The sequence below is a fragment of the Adiantum capillus-veneris genome, chromosome 19 (assembly GCF_014529385.1).
Source record: "Adiantum capillus-veneris isolate H3 chromosome 19, ASM1452938v2, whole genome shotgun sequence".
In the NCBI taxonomy this organism is placed as follows: Eukaryota; Viridiplantae; Streptophyta; class Polypodiopsida; order Polypodiales; family Pteridaceae; genus Adiantum; species Adiantum capillus-veneris.
In genome coordinates this window covers 138,074,745-138,094,149 of record NC_140949.1, presented here as the reverse complement: position 1 = coordinate 138,094,149, position 19,405 = coordinate 138,074,745, and the positions used below count along the sequence as shown (strand labels likewise).

At 46.6% G+C, this 19,405-nt stretch overlaps 1 protein-coding gene across 3 annotated transcripts in view; it reads right to left on the bottom strand.

Annotated features, from left to right (window-relative positions):
* The window catches only part of LOC147434943 (uncharacterized), a 182,055-nt gene that overhangs the window by 27,773 nt on the left and 134,877 nt on the right, over nt 1-19,405 (bottom strand). The window contains exons 6-9 of one of the 3 annotated variants that reach the window (XM_086491320.1): nt 17,729-17,845; nt 17,588-17,639; nt 17,236-17,516; nt 17,081-17,131 (exon numbers count right to left, since the gene is read on the bottom strand). In XM_086491320.1, the coding sequence (XP_086347446.1) occupies nt 17,081-17,131; nt 17,236-17,516; nt 17,588-17,639; nt 17,729-17,845 (501 nt within the window). The remainder of the gene's footprint in view (nt 1-17,080; nt 17,132-17,235; nt 17,517-17,587; nt 17,640-17,728; nt 17,846-19,405) is intronic. The other 2 variants (XM_086491321.1, XM_086491322.1) reach the window with 2 other exon arrangements.

The window sequence follows — 19,405 nt, the reverse complement described above, 5'->3', positions numbered from 1 at the left end:
TAGTTCTAGATCTCCTATCGAGGTCTCTGGCTTTCGTCCCAGTATGGACGCTCTCATCACGAAGGAGTTCCTTGATGTGTTGTTTGCAATTCAACAGACTGCCTTCACTAGAAGATTTGTTGTTTCTCCTCTCTCACGATGTGATATGATTTTAGGCATGAAATGGTTTCGTGAAATGAACCCTCTCGTTGATTGGGAGGCTAACACTTTAACTCTCAATGCCAAAAGTGATTGTCCTACTGTCTTTCATGGAGAGGACATTGTTCCTTCTCCATCTCTCATTGCTAATATGCAGGACAAGATTGAAAGGATTCGGGATAAGGAGATTCTCTCAATCTCTTTTTCTCCATAGTATGATATACAAGATTTGCATGATTTTCATGATGATTTGGATGACAATGACAAGCATGATGATTTGCATGAAGATGATGTGATTGTTCACAAGGATGATGTGTTAGTGGGTGCTTTTTCTAGCGAAGCTAACCTCGTTGTAGATTCGAGCAGTCACGAATATCTGATCTTGGCTTTCGAGTCGAGGTCCAAAGAACCCCACAGGACGATTCGATCATTCAGGACGAACTGATCTTGGCTCTCGAGCCTTGGTCCAAAGAACCCTCACAAGAAGTATTATGTGTTCGCATGATTGATACGCACGCAATATTCGAGTGTTTCATTCGTGAAGGTTTCCTGTATTTTAGTCAACATCGTTATGTGATCCCTTTTCCTAGGCATGACATATTGTATGTTGAGCACGTTTCTCTCGCGGATTGTTCATGAAAAGTTGAAAAGTTTGTATGTCAGGAAGCCACATTCCATGTCTCTTCCTTGGCATGACACAGTTTCCGAAAGAGCACATGAAAGTATGAGCACCATGCATGGGCATTTCCATTGTGATTTGCCACAGTTGATTGATTTCAATCAAACAGAACTCCACTTGAGAGTAAATCACCAATCAATGAAACGAGTATTAAAACCAGAGTCAAACAATGCAAATCAGCACCAAGACAGATTCAAAACAAATACCATCCATTTCAAACAAATTCCAAACAGGATCACCACCAAACACGTTCTCTAACAGGTTCAGAAAACTGCTAATAAAAACTGGAAAAGCATTCTCGACATTAGTCGACCTCAAAAGTCGACTTGCTTTCCGTTCTAAAACCTGCACCAAAATTAGGGTTAGATTTCTTCCGTAAGGTTGTAGCCAACCGTAGCATGGTCCATAAACTCTTAAATGGTCAAAACAAGCCTCGACAAGCAATGTTCATGTGGCGATGATGGTAACCCCAAGATATAGCAATCACATTGGGCTTCCAAGGTTATCAACTCGCGAAGAGGCACTTGCTCAGAGATGTCACGAAATTTCAAGTTGTAATCTGCAAGGGTTTCCATCAAGCATTTCAGGATACCCTACTCAGCCATGTCAGCACAGGGCGTTTTGCGGGGAATCCGGCTGCCACGTGGCACTGCCAACACAAATCGCAGGCATCCGTACACCTGCCACGTCATCATCTTCTACGCTTTGTGTGTGTATGTGTGTGTGTGTGTGTTGGTCCCGTGTTAGTTTAATAGCTTTAGGTCCCTTGGGCCCCATCGGACAAGATCCCATAAGTTGGTGGGAACTCGTCTTTAAAAATAGGCCACTCGGGAAGACTTTGCAAGTTGGTAAAACTTCTTCTTCTCTTGCTTCTTCACCTAGGGTTTAGACCCCTCGATCAGGATCTGCAGGTTGGCTCCGTTCTTCAGTGGTTTGACACGTCAACACTTTGTGACACTTGTCATGCCAAGGCATGCCCAAGAGAACGTCACAGTTGCCCAACTTCATGACATGAAAATCGGCTTTTCTATGATATCCTTGGATGGTCACTGGAAGAGCACCAATGAGAAGTACCACCTTCTCGGTCTGACTGGTAGCTAACACAGCTTCGATTTCACCACCTTGTGGATCATAATCAAAGCCCATTTGCTTCAAGAATTCTTGATGGATGAAGTTTTTGGTAGCTCGTCGATCAAAGAAAATTAGGGCTTTGAAGCCGTTGACTTTCCCATATGCTCGACACAATTCATTTCAAGGTGGAACCAAACGTAAAATATTGTACGTATTCGGTACGTAAGGTACGCAGTGCTATATGGATTGAGGTTTAAGGTACGTAAAAATATGCACTATTGGTAAAAAAACCCTTAAAAATTAGGAAAAACATTTGAAATTTCACAAAAGAAGCCTACAAATATATAAATTATCAATCTATATGGCTAAATGAAAAGGCCTACCTGCATTAAACATCAATCAAGTGACCTACCATGGTCCATGATACGAACATGGGACACAATACCAGATTTCAGTAATAGTATGACAGACTCGATACTATAATCTCAAAAGCAACATAGCATTGTAAGGTAAGAGACAATGTACATCAATGATCATACAAGAGTGAAGATCCAAAGATTGACTAATGATGATTAAAATACTGCAAATACAAAAGCTCATAAACTAGCAAGGTGCAAATGCCAAAAGTTAAAACTAATACATAGCATGAATAATACTAGAGAAAACCCAATGGAGTCCCCAGTCAAGAGACTCAAGTCTCTCTCTCCCAAGACAACTAGCCTAGAACTCATCATCGGATGAAGATGAGCTCTCTGCAGAGGAGAGAATGTCTCCATGTGACAAGACATTGCCCTCGTCGTCGTACTCTCGCTCCACAACCATAGACACTTGTGGCTGCTCTGCAACATCCTCAAGATCCTCCTCCTCTGTGGCGTGAATAAGACGAACAGCCTCATTTGCACGGCCTCGTGCTTTGCGGACAGGAAGCTTTCCTTTGCGAATGCTCTCACGTAGTGCTATATCTGGATCTGGAGCTCGCTCTAGGAGTGGAATGTTGTATGCCCGTGCTCGCGATCTGGTCACACGCCGATCCACACTCTCCAACTCTCTATGAAGTAGTCGAAGAATCTCCTCCTGCTCATCTCTCGTCTGCTACTCAATGTTCTCTATAGTGGGATCAAGCACCATCTTAACCTGCGTGGGATCTACCTGCTCATAAAAAAAACCGAACGTACGTTACAAAGAGTTCGATCATATCATCATAAGTAAAATCGACAAGTTAACAAAACCACATATTTAATATTACCTACTTTGGTGTCCCCAAAGCATGGTAGGCTCGCACAAGCTTCATGTTGGCTCTACAGTAAACCAACCTCTCTAGTTGTGCAGTGCTTAGCCTATTGCGTATTTTGGTGTGGATCAATGAGTAGGCACTCCAGTTGTGCTCATAAGCACCCGCAGAGCAATCCTTCAATTGGGAAATTACAATGATTTAGGGTTTAGTATTTACCTGCAAAAGTGGCAATGGTTTAGGTGTAGTATTTACCTGCGAAAGTAGGCGTAATGCAAGATCCGTAAGCTTGGGAAGACCCTGTCTCCCATAGCTCTGCCACGAAGTCAAAGGAAACTTGGTGGCCTCCTGTCTCAGTGCCACTGGCCGCACAAAGGAAGGACCTAAGCCGTTGATGAAGCTCGTCATCTCAGCATCAATCTCCAGTTGTGTGTCCTCGTCATACCTCAACGAGATGTATGAATCGCACAGTGCAAGCAAATCTCTATCATGGAATAGTTCTGGCTTTTTGTAGAGAGGATGGAGACATGCAGCCATTCCATGTATAGGACGTCTCATGAACGTCCACCGACTCTCCACAATAGCCAGTATGTCCTCTTGTCTGCACATAGCCATCAAAAAAGAAGCATCTCAATGTAGCAGCTCCGAGCTACCTAAAAAAAACAATTGCCAACAATTGTCAATGATGCAATCAAGGAAACATACCGCTGCTGAGACAAAAAGGACACTCTGCAATGTGGCTCTTCATCTGCAAGAACAGATGGTAAACCAGCCCCAGTGTGGACCCCTCCATATTCGTGACACGCAGCAACACGTGAACAGGCTGCAAAGCCACTGTGAGAGACTGCACCTCTGTCCAAAAGCTCTCATCAAGAACACGCATCTGGATGTACTTAGTGTTCTCCTGCTGGGAATTGTGCATGTCTCTCCATTTGGGATCCACCACTATTTGCATCAGGGAATCCCTTAGCTTGAAGAGCCTATGGAGCACCAAATACATATAGGCAAACCTGATTTTTGAAGGCCGTACCATATCCAACTGGCTGTGGCTCCTGAAGATGGCAAGTGCTTGGTGCTTCTTGCGGAAGAAAGTGGTGATCTTTGTTGCATCAGACACAATAGGCAGCACCCAAGGGAGTTTCCCTATCCCCTCCATGAGTAAATCAAGGCAATGTGCAGCACAGGGGATCCAAACTATGGATGGAAACTCTACTGAAATCAAGTCACCCATTGCTTTGCAATTTGATGCATTATCAGTGACAACCTGTACCACATTCTCTGCGCCAACGTCTTTAATGGCCTGCCGAATGTGCGTGTAAATGAACTGACCCGTGATATGTTCCCCTGCCTTCCCTGCATCCACGGCTCGCAAAAAATAAGTGCCAAGGCAAGATGACACAAGAATGTTGATGATGTGTCGTCGACGTATGTCACTCCAACCATATGAAATGATTGTGCACCCAAATTGTTTCCATCCTGCCTTCACTGGAACCAAAGCCCTGTCAATCAAAGCCTTTTGCTCATCAAGCATTGTCGTGAGCATTTTCTTGTACTCTAAGCCAGTCCATGTATCTGTGGGACCAACCTGAGCAATAGCCTTCACCATCCTTTTCCATTGGTCAGTCCTCAATACATTGAAGGAGATGTTGCACTCAATAAGAGTGCGAGCAATCTCCATCTCCGCCACCTTTTGTCGCTCCTTGATCCAAGATTGAGTATGCACACGCAAGGGCAAGGTGGTTTGTCGAGGCCCTGTGACAACCTCCGTATCATTCACATCCTCAGAAAACACATCCTCAACATCTTGCATGACACGAGCCCTCTTCCTGTTAGACTGAGCCTGTGCACTAGGTTCACTACTTCCCACCGTTTGATCTTGAATGTTAGTGTCCCCAAGGTCTCCGAGAAGGGCATCATGAAGAGCATCTTGCGTAAATTGTTTTCCCCTACCTTTGTTTCCTCCTGCCATTGCTGGAAATTTTTCTGCAATCAACTGATCTTTTACAGCAGGCGGCACCTTCTTGCATGCTCCACAATTGGCTGTACATCCTATTCCCGTCAAGTGCCTGACGACACAAGTGACCGTACTGGTCTTCTGCATCCCACAGTACTTGCATTGCCAACGTCGTGTGCCTGATCCGGATTGCCTGTGGAGTCTTCACAATCTCAATGACATTAGTGTGAATGTTCCAGAGGGGGTTGGCTTCGCGAGCCATGGTGTTTTCATCGCAAGAAAGGCGCTCACAGACCTACTCTACACCTGCTATGCAACTTTTACAGAAGCACACACTCTCTGTAAAGAGTTTTGCCCAAAAAATAAAACGCTAACCTATCGCTCCAACAGACGCCACAAGCGCTGCCCAAATTATTATTTTTTTAAATACTGCACTGTACGGTACGGATCCGTACTGTATGGACATACCGTACGGATGTCATCCGTACGTACGGTACAACCTTGATTCATTTGTACTTTCAAGGTGTATGCCATAGATGTCAGGTACAAGTCCAACGGCCGTTTAGCTCATTTGGCTGGAGATGTGGTCCTGGGGTTTTGTCAGCTGTCGATGCGGGCGTCGGCTTTGCTGGTCTATCTGTGCAATGGGGACAACCACAATAGTTATGCCCTGTTGGAAAACATCCAAAGCATCAGTCTCTTGTGATAAGGTGTCTCGTTTTGAGGCGTCAAACGAGGCCTTTGCGATGGACTTTCACGAGAATTTCAAGAATTTGTTCGTTGTTGCCGCGAGTTCTTGTTATTGGCCAAAGTTGCTTCCGTAGTAAACTCTAGCTTGCCTTCCATCAATTTGTAGCCAACCGCGGCATGGTTGAGACTCGCTTGGACAAACAATATTCGTGAAATGGTGATGGTAGTCCAATGGTGTATCGCTCGCACCGGTCCTCCAAGGGAATGAACTTAAAGGAGGACACCGAGAGAGAGACTACACAAGATATCTTGGATTCTTCTATATAGTTCCCCAAAGCATAGATGTTGCCGAATTGTTGTAGGAACTGCAATGCTTTCTTCCAATCTTTCACCCCGGAAAAGGTGAGAAATTTGATTGTCGCGTCGCTATCCTTGGAATCTTTCGGTTGATTAGGCGCGTATCTCGGGTACGGATAATAAGGGTATGCATACGAACTCCAACCATTGTAGCCTGGTGGCGGTGATGGTAGGGGAGGTGGGGGCAACGACGATGGCAAAGGCGGTTGCATTGGATCAAGATAAAATGGCTGCACCATATTCCTAAAGACTCCCCCAATCGGAACAGACAGGTGGGTAGGTTGCCGGTTGGAAGCTCTCGTACTTTCCGATGCTAGAGGAGGAGGCACCACCTCAGGTATCAGAGGGGGTAACATGTAATTTAGAAACTGTTGAAAACTTTGCAGCATTGGGAGATTCTGTTGAGGATGCCATGAAAGAATATTGACGAGCTTACATTTGAAAACTTTGCAGCATTGGGAGATTCTGTTGAGGGTGCCGTGAAAGAATATTGCGAAGCTCGTCGAGAAGAAACTGCAAGTATTCTGCTGAATCCATGAACACCATGTGTTGGGTTCCTCATGGCTTTTATGCCCGGTAAGGCAGGGTAATGAGGACGGGAGCGCGCCCAATTCGCGATGGAGTAAGGGTGGGAGTGGCTAATAAGGCCGAGGTTGGGACACGAAGATTCTTTACTAAAAATTCGTGTTAACTTTGGAGGCGCCAACTTGCTTTGTCTGCTCTTTGGTAGGACCGGTATGCTTTCAGAAAAGCACGCGTTTGAAGCTCTAATACCACTGTAACGGGGACAAGCACCACGTGCCAACGGAAAAGAGCAGACTGAACAACTTTTAGCGCTTCAAATAAAATTGACCTAAAAGAGATGCACCACACATGAGACGCGGAGTGGCGAAGTTCCACCCCAAGAGACACGCCCCAAACCTTGGCGTCCCTTTCAGTATTTCTTTATATTGCTTGAACTCAATACAATGCCGATACTCCAAGCTCTGCACCTCCACAATGAAGCGTGCCAGAGAATGAGCCCTTGGCTCATATTTAAAGCCCTTGGCCAGTGAAAAGCGGTTTACATGAAAAGCTATAAACTCAAAAGCATTTGGTCCAAAAGCGGGTGTCCAAAAGCTTCCAACACGTTTTCTGGAAATTTGTGCAGCTGCCACGTGGCACTACCAGCTCGAGTTACGGATTGTACATACAATCTGCCACATCGGTAGATAGCATCAGCGCTTTGTAGATTCCCGGCGACAAATCAGCCACTAGTATCAGTGTTTTCAATTTTCAGCACTTATAACACCGCAAGATCAACCCCTAGCCTCACAGATCTCACCTAACCGCAACAGATCCTCACCGCACCATCAGACAGCCAACGTTTTCACACTCAGCCCGCTGTCCGCAGATTTCAGCATCTGCATTTTCAGCGCATCGTCGTCACGCATCGCCATCGCCGTCCTCGCCGACACAGTGTCAGAATTCAGTAGTTAGCAGATTTGCAGATTTCAACCCGTCTCGTCGTCGTCATCATTGTCGTCGACAAGTCCATTGCATCTAGACCATTGTACCAGATTTGTGCAATCAATAGCATAGACCTCTCTCGCCATAGAGAGGTGGGCCTTTGGAGGAGGGTTTGAGAACCGTCTTGGTGTCGTATTCTCCTCTCTCTCTCTCTCTCTCTCTCTCTCTCTCTCTCTCTCTCTCTCTCTCGGCACCTTCATTCACAGTGTCATTCACTTTGTTTGTGATCATTGCACTCAATAGCATAGACCTCTCTCGCCATAGAGAGGTGGGCCTTTGGAGGAGGGTTTGAGAACCGTCTTGGTGTCGTATTCTCCTCTCTCTCTCTCTCTCTCTCTCTCTCTCTCTCTCGGCACCTTCATTCACAGTGTCATTCACTTTGTTTGTGATCATTGCACTCTCTCACTAAAGGAACGGAAGGCTCTGTCTTCCGTAAGTAAAAGGAACCCTTGAGCACAGTTCCAAGCACTCATCTTGAGCAAAGTTCAACATTCACTTCCGCTGCACCTTACACATCATCATGGTCTTTTAAACCAGTTACTCGTACACGTAAAGCTCTAGTCTTCCTCCTCTGCTCTTCTTTGAAGGTCATGTTGATGATTGTGGGAGTGGGGATGGTTGTTTTTTTCCCTTCCCCTTTCTTGGCAACTTTATCCATTTTTCGGCCTCATCCACCTTCTTCTATGTCTTTGTAATCACATCCACCCATGAGGACGTTTTTGCCTCATGTTGCTTCTCTTCCTCCTTAATCTTCAGTACCTGTTCCTTGATCACTTTGAGTTCCTCTATCATCAAAGGCTGGATTTCTCCTCCTTCAAGTCCACCGCTCGCTCTTGAGGGTTGAAACCTCCTCTTTAAGTGCTTGTGAGTCCGCCTTAAGTGCTTGGATTTCCGCGTGAAGGTCCTCTTTCTCCTTTTTTGATTGCTTGCCTTCGTCGAAAACATCTGGAGAACGTTGGCCTTCTCCTTCCACCATCCTACTGTCTCCGTTTTCCATCCCTTCATCTCTTTTTCCATATGTGTTATCCGTTTGTTTGTGACAAGCCTTCGTTACCTTCGGGGGGGACTTGCCTATTGGTGACGAACTATTAGTAATTACCATTGTTGATTCACAGAGAGAGAGAGAGAGAGAGAGAGAGAGAGAGAGAGAGAGAGAGAGAGAGAGAGAGTGGTTGTGTGTGTGAGGGTATGGTATTGGAAAAGGATAAGGCTTTGGGAAAGGGGGACGCACAACCACTGTTGCCAATGCTATTCGGTTGCAAGGGGTTGCAAACGGCAGCTCTTCAAGCATAAACAAACAGCAAGGGAACCGGCAAAAGAGTAGCACCGGGAGGAGGTGGGGCAAGGCTCAGAACCACTGTGTAAACAGCAACAGCGCACAGCGTATGGATGTGCCGGGGGTGGCTCAAGCCGCGGGTGGCAGTGGGAGGCTATGTCGAGGCAGCAGCATGCTGCAGTGAGGTCATATTATGACTGCTGCAGCGCAGCATATACTGAGCATGGCATGGAATAGGTGGGTGGGATGACGCTGGGCATGGAACAATTGGGTGGGATGACGCAGTGTCAGCAGCAGGGCTGCGCGATGCTGGGGGTAGAGAGAGAGAGAGAGAGAGAGAGAGATTATTCTGACGACCCTTTTGCTTGGAAGTCCTGTGAGAGATGATATGGGGGATATATACTTTGTATAAGAGAGTCACATGCTAAGTACAATGCCCTAGAGGACTTACAAATAGCATTGCTAGCACCATTGATGTGACGCAAGGCTGCCCCTTTCCACCGGCTCACTTTGGGCTTTACATTGATGAGGTAACTGACTGCATACATAGTTGAAAAGAAGCAGGGCAAAAGGTCCACAGTATGTTATATGCCAATGACATTGTCCTTGAACTTTGAGTCAAAGGAGAGATTATAGCAACACTTACCAGAATTTGAGATCTTTTTTGAAGACAGCGGCCTCACAATGAACCTTGGTATAACCAAGGTTATGATCTTTCACTCTGCGTGCGAGCATATGTTTTGAGTGTGTGCGTGCGTCTTTTGGGACACATTTTTGGATGTTTGGCATTCTTGCCCCTGCTCTCAGACAATATAGAGCTTGTTTTTCTGGCTCCGACACTAGGCCATGAAACCATAGTTACCCGGAACGGGAAATCGGAAAGGGGAACGGGGAACGGCAACATGCATGAAATGCCATTCCCTGTTTCGGATACTCACCTTTGAAACACGGAACGGGATCTGGAACGGGAAATTGGGATGGGAACAGAGAATGAGGACTTGAAAATGGCCATTCCCTGTAACTATGCATGAAACCGGCCCCTAGGGGGGTAGACTTTGGCTTTTACCCAGAATTCTTTACTTTAGACACATACAGAGAGCACTTTAGAAAGGTACCCTACAACTAGAATTAACACTTAAGCACACACACGGCTCGTAAGCTAGAATGCTCCGAGCATACGCCGACAACTTGCAGGCCCCAAAATTGGCGCCCATTTCGGTATTTCTTTTTTCTTTAAGAGGGTAATTACAAAGAAGAGTCCTGGGAATTCTTTACCTGTATCAAGCTAGATACCACCTGTTCTCGCAAAATTTCGGCAACATAACAACCCCAAAACTTGCCCGAAACCAATTCCCATGCTAGAACTCACTTCCACTCACATAAACCCTCTGATTCCTGCCCAAGAACAGTAAATTCAGCACGATGTATTTACTGGTTTTTGCCCTGTTTTCAGCCCTAAACAGTCCCTGAATTGCTCTCTAGCAATGGGGCACTGTTCCCAATGGTTCTAGCATCCGTATGGCTGAAAAACAGTCAAAATACAGTGCATAACCAGTGCTGAAATCGCACCTGTATAGTGAGGTTATCACCCTCACCGGTGCCTGCTTTTGGAGCAGCAGTTAGCTATTGATGTTCCTGCTTAGAGACGCTCTTGCCTCAGCAAAAACACATGTAACCACACAGCTGTACGTGAGTCAAATGAAGAGCCCTCTTGTGGGGCATCACATTACTGCACGTAGGGAAGAGAGAGAGAGCAATGTGAGGTGTGCAAGACATGACTTCTTGCACCACACTGTACATGAGAGGGAAAGCTTCCAATCAATAGCTCTCAACCTGTGGGTGGTAGGAACTTGCAAATGAAGCCACCAAGTTAGAAATTCAGCGCCACTTCTTCTGCAAGAGGAAACTGCACTAAAATGCGCCACTTCCCACGTTTACAAGCAATTTCCTTGTAGTGCAGATAGTGTGTCGTGCTCTCTACAGTGGGTGCTCCTCAGTGCAATGTGCGTGATATCTCACTCAAAACGGAATGAAAACAAAGGAAACAATAGATAACAGCTGATCAACACACAGACAACATATGGACTCGACTATCTCAAAGAACCGATACAAACTCTAACGTGGCAGCACACCCGGCTCCAGCCCTGAACTCACGGGTACAATGGGGGTGTCGAGGCTCAGATGTGCAGGGATGGTGTAGATGTGCTGTGTGTATAGACTACCTCCTGTAGACGACAATGCTGGACCATATATGAAGAAGATCATCGTGATGACCCAACAGCTACTACTTATATGTCCAACCATAGAGCCACCAACGGCTCATAAATGTCAGCCATCTAAGTCTATCTCCAAACTCGGTGGTGGTGGTGACCTAGCCACGATGTTCACTAGACCACCGTCTGTATCCCTGCCACGAGTCACTTCCAGCCTAGAGAGTCCGTCCAGTGTGAACCAGACCAGACCAACTGTACTAACTGTGTGTCCTGTGAAAGTGACATTGTAGCCCTGCTACAGGTTGCCTGCCACAAAACCACTCACCATCTCGGTGAGACAAAACAGTGAGACTAGAGAGAACATTTGAAACACGAGGAAAAAAGGGAAAAAAGCACAGTACACTCTGACTGAAGAGGGTGATGTTTGGAGAAGATTTTGAGTTCCCATGAAGAAGTACTAATGAAGCAATGTCGATATTTTGCAAGATATGCTGAAGCAGTAATGACCCCAGCGCAATGAGGTAACGAATGACCCAGCTCAATGAGGTAAGCTGACCAGAAGGTAAAAACAGAAGACTCTTAGATTAAGTAATCCCACAAGGCCCCTGATGAATTGCAGTTATGTGCAATTGGCTGGAGCTGAAGGGGAGTAGGTAGGGGAGGCTGGTGGTTAGGCTAGATAGGGGCGAGAGGGGAGGGGATGGTGTGGTGAGGGTGGGGCGAGGGGTGGGTAGGGGGGCGAGGGAGTGTGAGGAGGAGGGTAGGGGCGAGGGGTGGGTAGGGGGCCGAGGCTAGGTGAGTAGGGAGCGAGGGTGGGTAGGGGGCGAGGCTAGGTGGGTAGGGGGGCGAGGGGAGGGAGAAGATAGGGACAAGGGTGAGTAGGGGGCGAGGTGGAGGGACTAGGGGCAAGAGAAAGAGTGTAGGCCCTAGGCACGAGGGCTGGTTGAGGGGGGGGGGGGGGGGGGGGGGGGGGTAATAGAATTGCGTAAGGGGAGCGGCTAGTTGAGGAGGAGTAGGGGGACGAGTTGGAGAGAGGGTTGGGCGAGTTGGGGAAGGGTAGGGGTACGAATTGGGAAGGGGGTTGGGCCAGTTAGGGAGGGAGGGGGGGGGGGGGGGGGGGGGGGGGGGGGGGGGGGGGGGGGGGGGGGGGGGGGGGGGGGGGGGGGGGGGGGGGGGGGGGGGGGGGGGGGGGGGGGGGGGGTGGGGGAGGGGGGAGAGAAGGGGGGGGGGGGGGGGACGAGTTGGGGAGGGGGAAGGGCAAGTTGGGGAGGGGTAGGGGGACAAGTTGGGAGGGGTAGGGGAACGAGTTGGGGTGGGGTAGGGGGAAGGGGAGTAGGGACATGGGTAATGGTGAGGGAGAGGGAGGGAGGGGTAGTGAGGGGAGATGGCACTCACGCGGAGAAATATCATGATTAGGGAATAAATCAAGCTTGAAATCAACATGGTTTTTGTTGTATCTGGTCTTGAGGAAGCTTTGTGAAGGGAGTTCGCTAGACCCAGAGGAGAGCTTTGTTCTGGTCGGAAAAGCAGACACCAATGGGGCTGATGTTGAAGGGGGGTGAACTACTCTAGAGGAGATTTCTGTCCGCTTCTATGATTCTTCATAGGCTCACCAAATCCAAAGGCTTCCACCAAGGGCGCATCAGGAGTAGCTTCTATGACCTTCAACCTTTGAGTTGGCTCAGGTGGCTCGTTACTGTGGAAACAATGGAAGAGGGTGTACCTTCAGGCAAAGAGTTACTGTGGAAACATTGGAAGAGGGTGTACCTTCAGGCAAAGAGTGAATAGACTCCATACTAGGGCATAGATTTGGTAGCATCCAACCACTCCAACAGATCCTCGTCTGACCCGTCAAGTGGAGTAGGGCTGTTTCAATTCAAGGCTGGTTGCTAGGGACAAAGAACTATGTTGCACGATGGGATCCATGCCTCCCTCTAGGCGAATGGGTTGCATTGGGGAGCCAGGAGTATGTATCCACATGGCATCGTTTCCCCAATCATGAAGTGCTTTAGTGTGTCGCAGCCATGGTCTACCGATGAGCAAGGGAAATCCGCCCTCAACCTCGGGAGAACGAAACCACAAAATCCAAGTTAAAAGTAAAGTCTTGTACTTACAGAGGCAAATTGTCCACTATGCCCACTGGGTAGACTGTCTGTTGGTCGGCCAATGTAATTGTGAAGGGAGCAGGGCGAGTAGATTGTAGACCTAGAGCTAACATAGTGAACTCGGGCATTAGGTTGATGTCAGATCCACTATCCAATATCACTCCTAGAATTGCTGACCCAAGACAGACAATGTCAAGCGAGGGCTTCTATAATCAGTGAGGGGAGCAACGGAATTGGATATCATATAGGACTCTGATGGTCGCATGGGAGGTGCCCGCAACTAGGACCTGCTCCGGGTAAAGGGATTGAATAACTGCAAGGGTGTCACTTTTGAAAATCGCATCTAGCCGCAGCATGTCATAGAGGAACACTTGTTGGAAAGTGTTCTTCAAGATTGTCTTTGCTGTAAGCTTTTCTTGTTCTACGAGTGGTTTCTCTGGTACCTTGCTCTTCTATAGATCTGAAACTGCTTCCAAGAAAGCTTTATCAATATCGGAGAGCAAAGATTTGGATTCTTTCTTGGCACTGGGGGATGGCTTGTCAACAGCTGAAGGCAGGGTATCCACTGTTGTGAGAATGTGTGGGGGAGTTGAACTTGCTGGAATGCTAAGACCGAGAGCAGCTCTCTGGGCCCGAGTGAGGACACCCGATAGCTCCTCTATCGACTGCATCTTATTTTAAAGGGTAACCATGTGGGTAGAAAGGGGCGGCTGAGGAACGGTGCTAACTGCTATCAAATTGAGCTTGGGAAAGGTAAACTCATTCTCGCTTTGACTTGGTTTAGAAGCCGTGGATGCACGAAGTTTAGGGCAATCCTTACTGTAGTGATCCTTCGTTTCAGGGCAATGACGGCAAGGAGGGGACCCTTCGGCAGAGGGCAATTGCTTTGGTAATGACTATACCCCGCATCTGTAGCACAAAATGGGCCGATTCAATGGACGAGTCAAAGGGCGAGGTTGTCCTTGCTCCTGGTGCATGGAGTTGGAGGTGGAAGCATAGAAGCTTTGAGGTGATGACGGAGCATAGGTATGATAAAAGCTCTGAGAGGGAAAAGTACTCTTCATACCTTGCATAGGAGGGGCTGTCAACAAAGGTGGCATATGGTGTGGATGGCCACATGAAGAAACATGTTGGTACAAGTGATGGCCCTTGTTGAAGGAGTAGGCAAGACATTGCTGTATTTGTCGCAATCCCTTGAGGTAGTAGCAGTCCTTACCCTCATATCCAGACTTTTCGCAGAAGTGGCAGTAAAGGAAGGCCGAAGGGGACATTCATGTGGAGGGTGCCTTGGAGAGCGGCATGAGCTACATCAAACCATAGCCTTAGTCTCCTGCTGAGACTTGAGCTCTTCTAGCTCGGGCTTGATCTGTTCCAAGCCTCTTGATGTGGAGGCTTTCCTGTCTAAGAGAGAAGGACCTCTCCTCTTGAAGAGCTCGCTGTAACTTTAGGGCTTCCAGTTCCTTACGTAAAGAAGTTAACGGATCAGAAGGACTTTCCGAAAACACTGAGGAGGTCTCTATCTGAGGGGAGTTGGTGAACAGCTTCCTAGCTCCCTCTATCCTAGTAGCAGCCGCAACAAACTCTCTCCACAGTGGCGTCAGTCGGAGACTCTCGGAGTTTTTGCTGGGAAGTTTTGGGAGAGTCTTCTCCCCCCACTTTTAACCATAAATCCCCTGGTTGCTATGGAAGCTTGGCAACCAGAGACTTGGTTTTAGTCATGAGTTCAGAAAAAGTCTCCTCTGGCTGGAGCACCATGTTGGCCAACTCATCCAAAACCTTTTCCTGGAAGTCACCTGGCCTGAATGCTGCACAAAATTGTTGTCGTAAAGTGGCCCAAGTTGCAAAGTGGTTCTCTGCAAACTGACTCTACCACTTGTTTGCTAAAACCATCCAAGGTAGATGGAAAGAGTACCAAATAAGCATCTTCTCTATTAAGCCACGACCTCTACAAAGAGATACAAACCTCCTTGCATGGTCGTCTGCATCTTCTGAGGAGAGTCCCTTGAAAGTAGGAAACTTGATGTTTACCTTGGCCAAAACACTGGTCAACGCCTCCATGGCCTCTTGCTCAAGAGCCTGTTGCTCAATAGCTTGCTATAACAAAATGGGAGAGAGCTTTACTGGGGAAGGTGACCTGAAAGATGTAGAACCGGATGGAGGAATGAATGATGCCGTATGTGGAGGTATGGGTGATGACGTTGGTGGACTTCTACTAGGTACCAAGGGTTGATGCCTTCTGTGGTAGTGCTTCAGAGGACTCAGTAGTGCACTTTGACGCTCTAATGACTGCCTTGTATGTGTCATGCAATAACCACCAACCCAACAAGCTTTGGGCAAGAAGACTTTTAACTGGTGAACACCGGTATAGACTCTACTAGACCAGGGAGAGTGACTAGGCCACCTGCTGGACCAGGGACAAGGAAGGACTAGACCAGGGACGAGAGCTCAGGACCCAGGCGAGAGAGGACCAGACCAACAGGGCGAGAGACTAGGTCAGCTAGACTAAGCTGTCTAGAGTGAAACTGGACCAGACCAAAGAACCGATACATACTTTGGCGTGGCAGCACACTCGGCTCCAGCCAAGAACTCACGGATACAATGGGGGTGTCGAGGCTCAAATGTGCAGGGATGGTGTAGACGTGTTGTGTATAGACTCGCTCCTCTAGACGACGACGCTGGACCATATATGAAGAAGACGATCGTGATGACCCAACAGCTACTACTTATATGTCCAACCATAAAGAGCCACCAACGGATCAAAAATGTCAGCCATCTAAGTCTATCTCCAAACTAAGTGGTGGTGGTGACCTGGCCACGATGTCCACTAGACCATCGTCCATATCCCTACCACATGTCACTGTCAGCCCAGAGAGTCCGTCCATTGTGAACCATACCACACCAACTGTACTAACCGTGTCCCCTATGAAAGTGACACTGTAGCCCTGCCACATTCCCGTTTCAGGGTTGCCCCTTAAAAATCTCCCCACTGGCTGCCTAGTTGACTTTGCGGCAGAGTTCTAAAATGTTTACCTTGTCACGCGGACAGATTTCATGGCCCCAATATAACAGTTACATAAATTTTAGGGGATGCTTCCATTGGGCTGCCATTGGTCTTCTAACCATCTATCCCCATTGGGACCGCCAAAAAATGCAATGTGGCCCAACTGTCGAGTACTTTCCTTTGGTGATCGCACCTTGACTCTGTGCCTTTATTGAGTTCACTTCCTAGTATCCACCTTGACTTTGTGCCTTTATTGAGTTCACTTCATAGTATCCACCAGCTTACTCAGTGCGACGGGGGGACCTACATGATCTTGAACTGAGCCTAGACCATTTGCAACTTCAAAAAGAGGGTCTCAAAAATTAAACAAAAATCATTGGAAAGAAACCAACAACTAAGGTTAGCAATTGCCACATCCTCATGATAGTTAACAGTTGCAACGTCCTCGTGGCAGGCCATGTGGACGATTTGGCAGTCGAGAAATCGGTCTGTTTTTGGTAAGTTGCCAATTCAGAAATTTTCCTTTTTTCAGACAATCTTTGCGTCGGTCTCTTTATGATTGTCTGTCTCTACGCGAGATTGATCCATCATCGTATGCTCTTTTCTCAGATGTGTTTTGATAATGCCTTTGTTCATTATGAACTTCAGCATTTCTTGTTTATGATACCTTTTGTGGGTTTTGTTCAATGCCTTTGTTCATTATGAACTACAGCATTTCTTGTCTATGATATGTTTTGTGGGTTGTTATCAATTTCAGGTTTCCCACTAGTAGAAAGAATAAAAAAGAATTTCGTATAGTCTCCGTGTTACAATTCTTTTACACTTATTCCTTTGAAACAATGATGACACCATATACCTCATCTCGCAGAAGGCCAGGAACTAGTGCATACACCTCAAAGCAATCACGCTGCCAAAGCATGTAAACAGCAGACAATGAATACAAGGAACATAGTGACTTGTGTGAAGATGATTGGTACACCATTGCTAAAATAAAAGGATAATGTGACTCACAGCTTTATGCACATTGACTTTCACCCAATCAGCTTCTGGACCCTCATCTGTAACCCAAATATCGTCTCCATGTGTGGAATTGAATCCACTTCGTTTCCATCCTTGCTTTCCGTGGTCATGCTTCCCAGTCTTCTTCTTTTGAGCAGAAAAGTACGAAGGATCGTCAACTTCTTCCAAGTTCTCATCCTTCACTGGGCCCTCCAGAAGAGACCTCGAACCCTTGTTTCTGGAAGTCTGCATTCCTCTTTCAAAACCAATTCCTTTCTTCTTCCTCAAAAGACCTAAAAAGTTTCTAACGCGTCAGAGGCCTACCAATTGCTTTGGCTTTTAGTTTTAGATAAAATATCTATACCGAGTTTTAGCTGTTTTGCACGCTTGACAGAGGAGGATGGTGCTTTCTCCTGCTAACAGATCGAAATAAAGAACTAAAAATTTACCAGCACTTTTGAATAAAGATATTACTTTTTTCAATGTAGAATAAACAACCTGTTACCTTAACAATTGGATCCCCAATATCCCCATTCCCAAAGAGTCGCTGGGAATGCCAACCTTGCATTGCCCTTGAGGCTGCATCTCGTCTAGCCCGTCCCAAATTTGGCATAAAGCTTGGCTATAATCCCAACACACACAGTGAAGGACCTTGTTAAACTAAAAGTTTTCTGAGAACATTATAGCATGACGTGTGATCACAGTCGATAGAACCACTTTTAATCAGAAAATGTGATCATTCACGACAGTGTAGACAATATAATCATCCGTTCATAATGCACACTATCCCAACTAACATCATCAAAGCCCAATAGTCGGTGTAGAACTAGGTATCATGTATATGCATACACGAGCAGGCATACACAAACACCAACCACAAACACAAATAGCCATGAGCACATCTATCCATAGGTCTGCGCAGTAAATTTCTGTCATGGATGCAGAAATATAGGAAAGACTCAGCCACAATAAAAACCTGGCACAAATAAAGCATTGAATGAGGAGGGGGGGTTTGCAGGTTCTAAATTGCTGATCCAGAAATTTCCAGGGCTTTTTCTCAACTTCTTATAACAATGCAGGGCTCCTTTCAGTTAAAATAATCACATGTTGAGCCCCCTTGTCATATTTAGTGCTGCAAAGGCAGGAATTTTCCAAAGGAGATGTGAGTCAATCATGAAGATTTAACTGACAGTCTCTGCTCCCCAACTAAACACCTCAAAGTTGAGCACTTAATGCCTTTCCCTCTATCAGGTTATCAGGTGTGAGAACCTAGGAGTACTACTATCAACAGTTCAAAAAGGCTCTCCTCTGCATATCATGACATAATTCCATTGCCAACCCTTTTTTGTGCCTTGATCAAGTAACTAAGGCCCAAGATTCTCTAAAACTTGTCTCTAGGACCACAAGATCAATGTAAAGCATAGAGGTGATATAAACTCTATGCTCATCCTAGTTTGAGTAGGTAGATGTTTTGTTGGACAAAATAACAGATGGACCAACTCAACAAAGCAACAGCTCTGCAAGGCTAGGGCAACCTCCACAAAAAAGTTGATATCAAAGATAAGGTACCACATACTTCTAATTCTATACATATTCCAATATACACCTATGCAACAAGGCTTAATGAGTTTTTCCCACCATTCTTGCATCAAACTATTGCATAGTTTCCAAGCAAATGCCAGGGCAATCATTGCTTGAAAACTAAAGCATGTCTCATGCTTTACCATTTCCAAGCTTTCATAGTCCATTATCCATAAAATCCAGTCTAAACACCTCAACCATGCCAGTATATAAACAGCAGAAGCGCAGAGAGAGAGAGAGGCTCCTCGTCCAAGAGTCTTCAGTGTGCTGCTGTTACAGGAGATGGGAGTACCCACAGAGTTGATCTCGAGAGTTCTGGCTTTATACAGGACACTCGTGGGGCAGGTTCGTACTCCTGAGGGGTTATCTGAGCATATTCACTCCATTGTTGGAGTGAAACAGGGATGCCCACTCTCCTGTTTGGTTTGTATGTAAATGAGGTTTCAGATTACATTGAGAGGGGAGCACAACTAGCAAGGACATGGATTTCATTACTGTTGTATGCGGATGATATTGTGTTGATCTCACATTCGGCCGAGGGGATGCAACAACGCTTGGATGCATTGCACACAATGCTAGTGATAGTGGCTTGTTGGTGAAC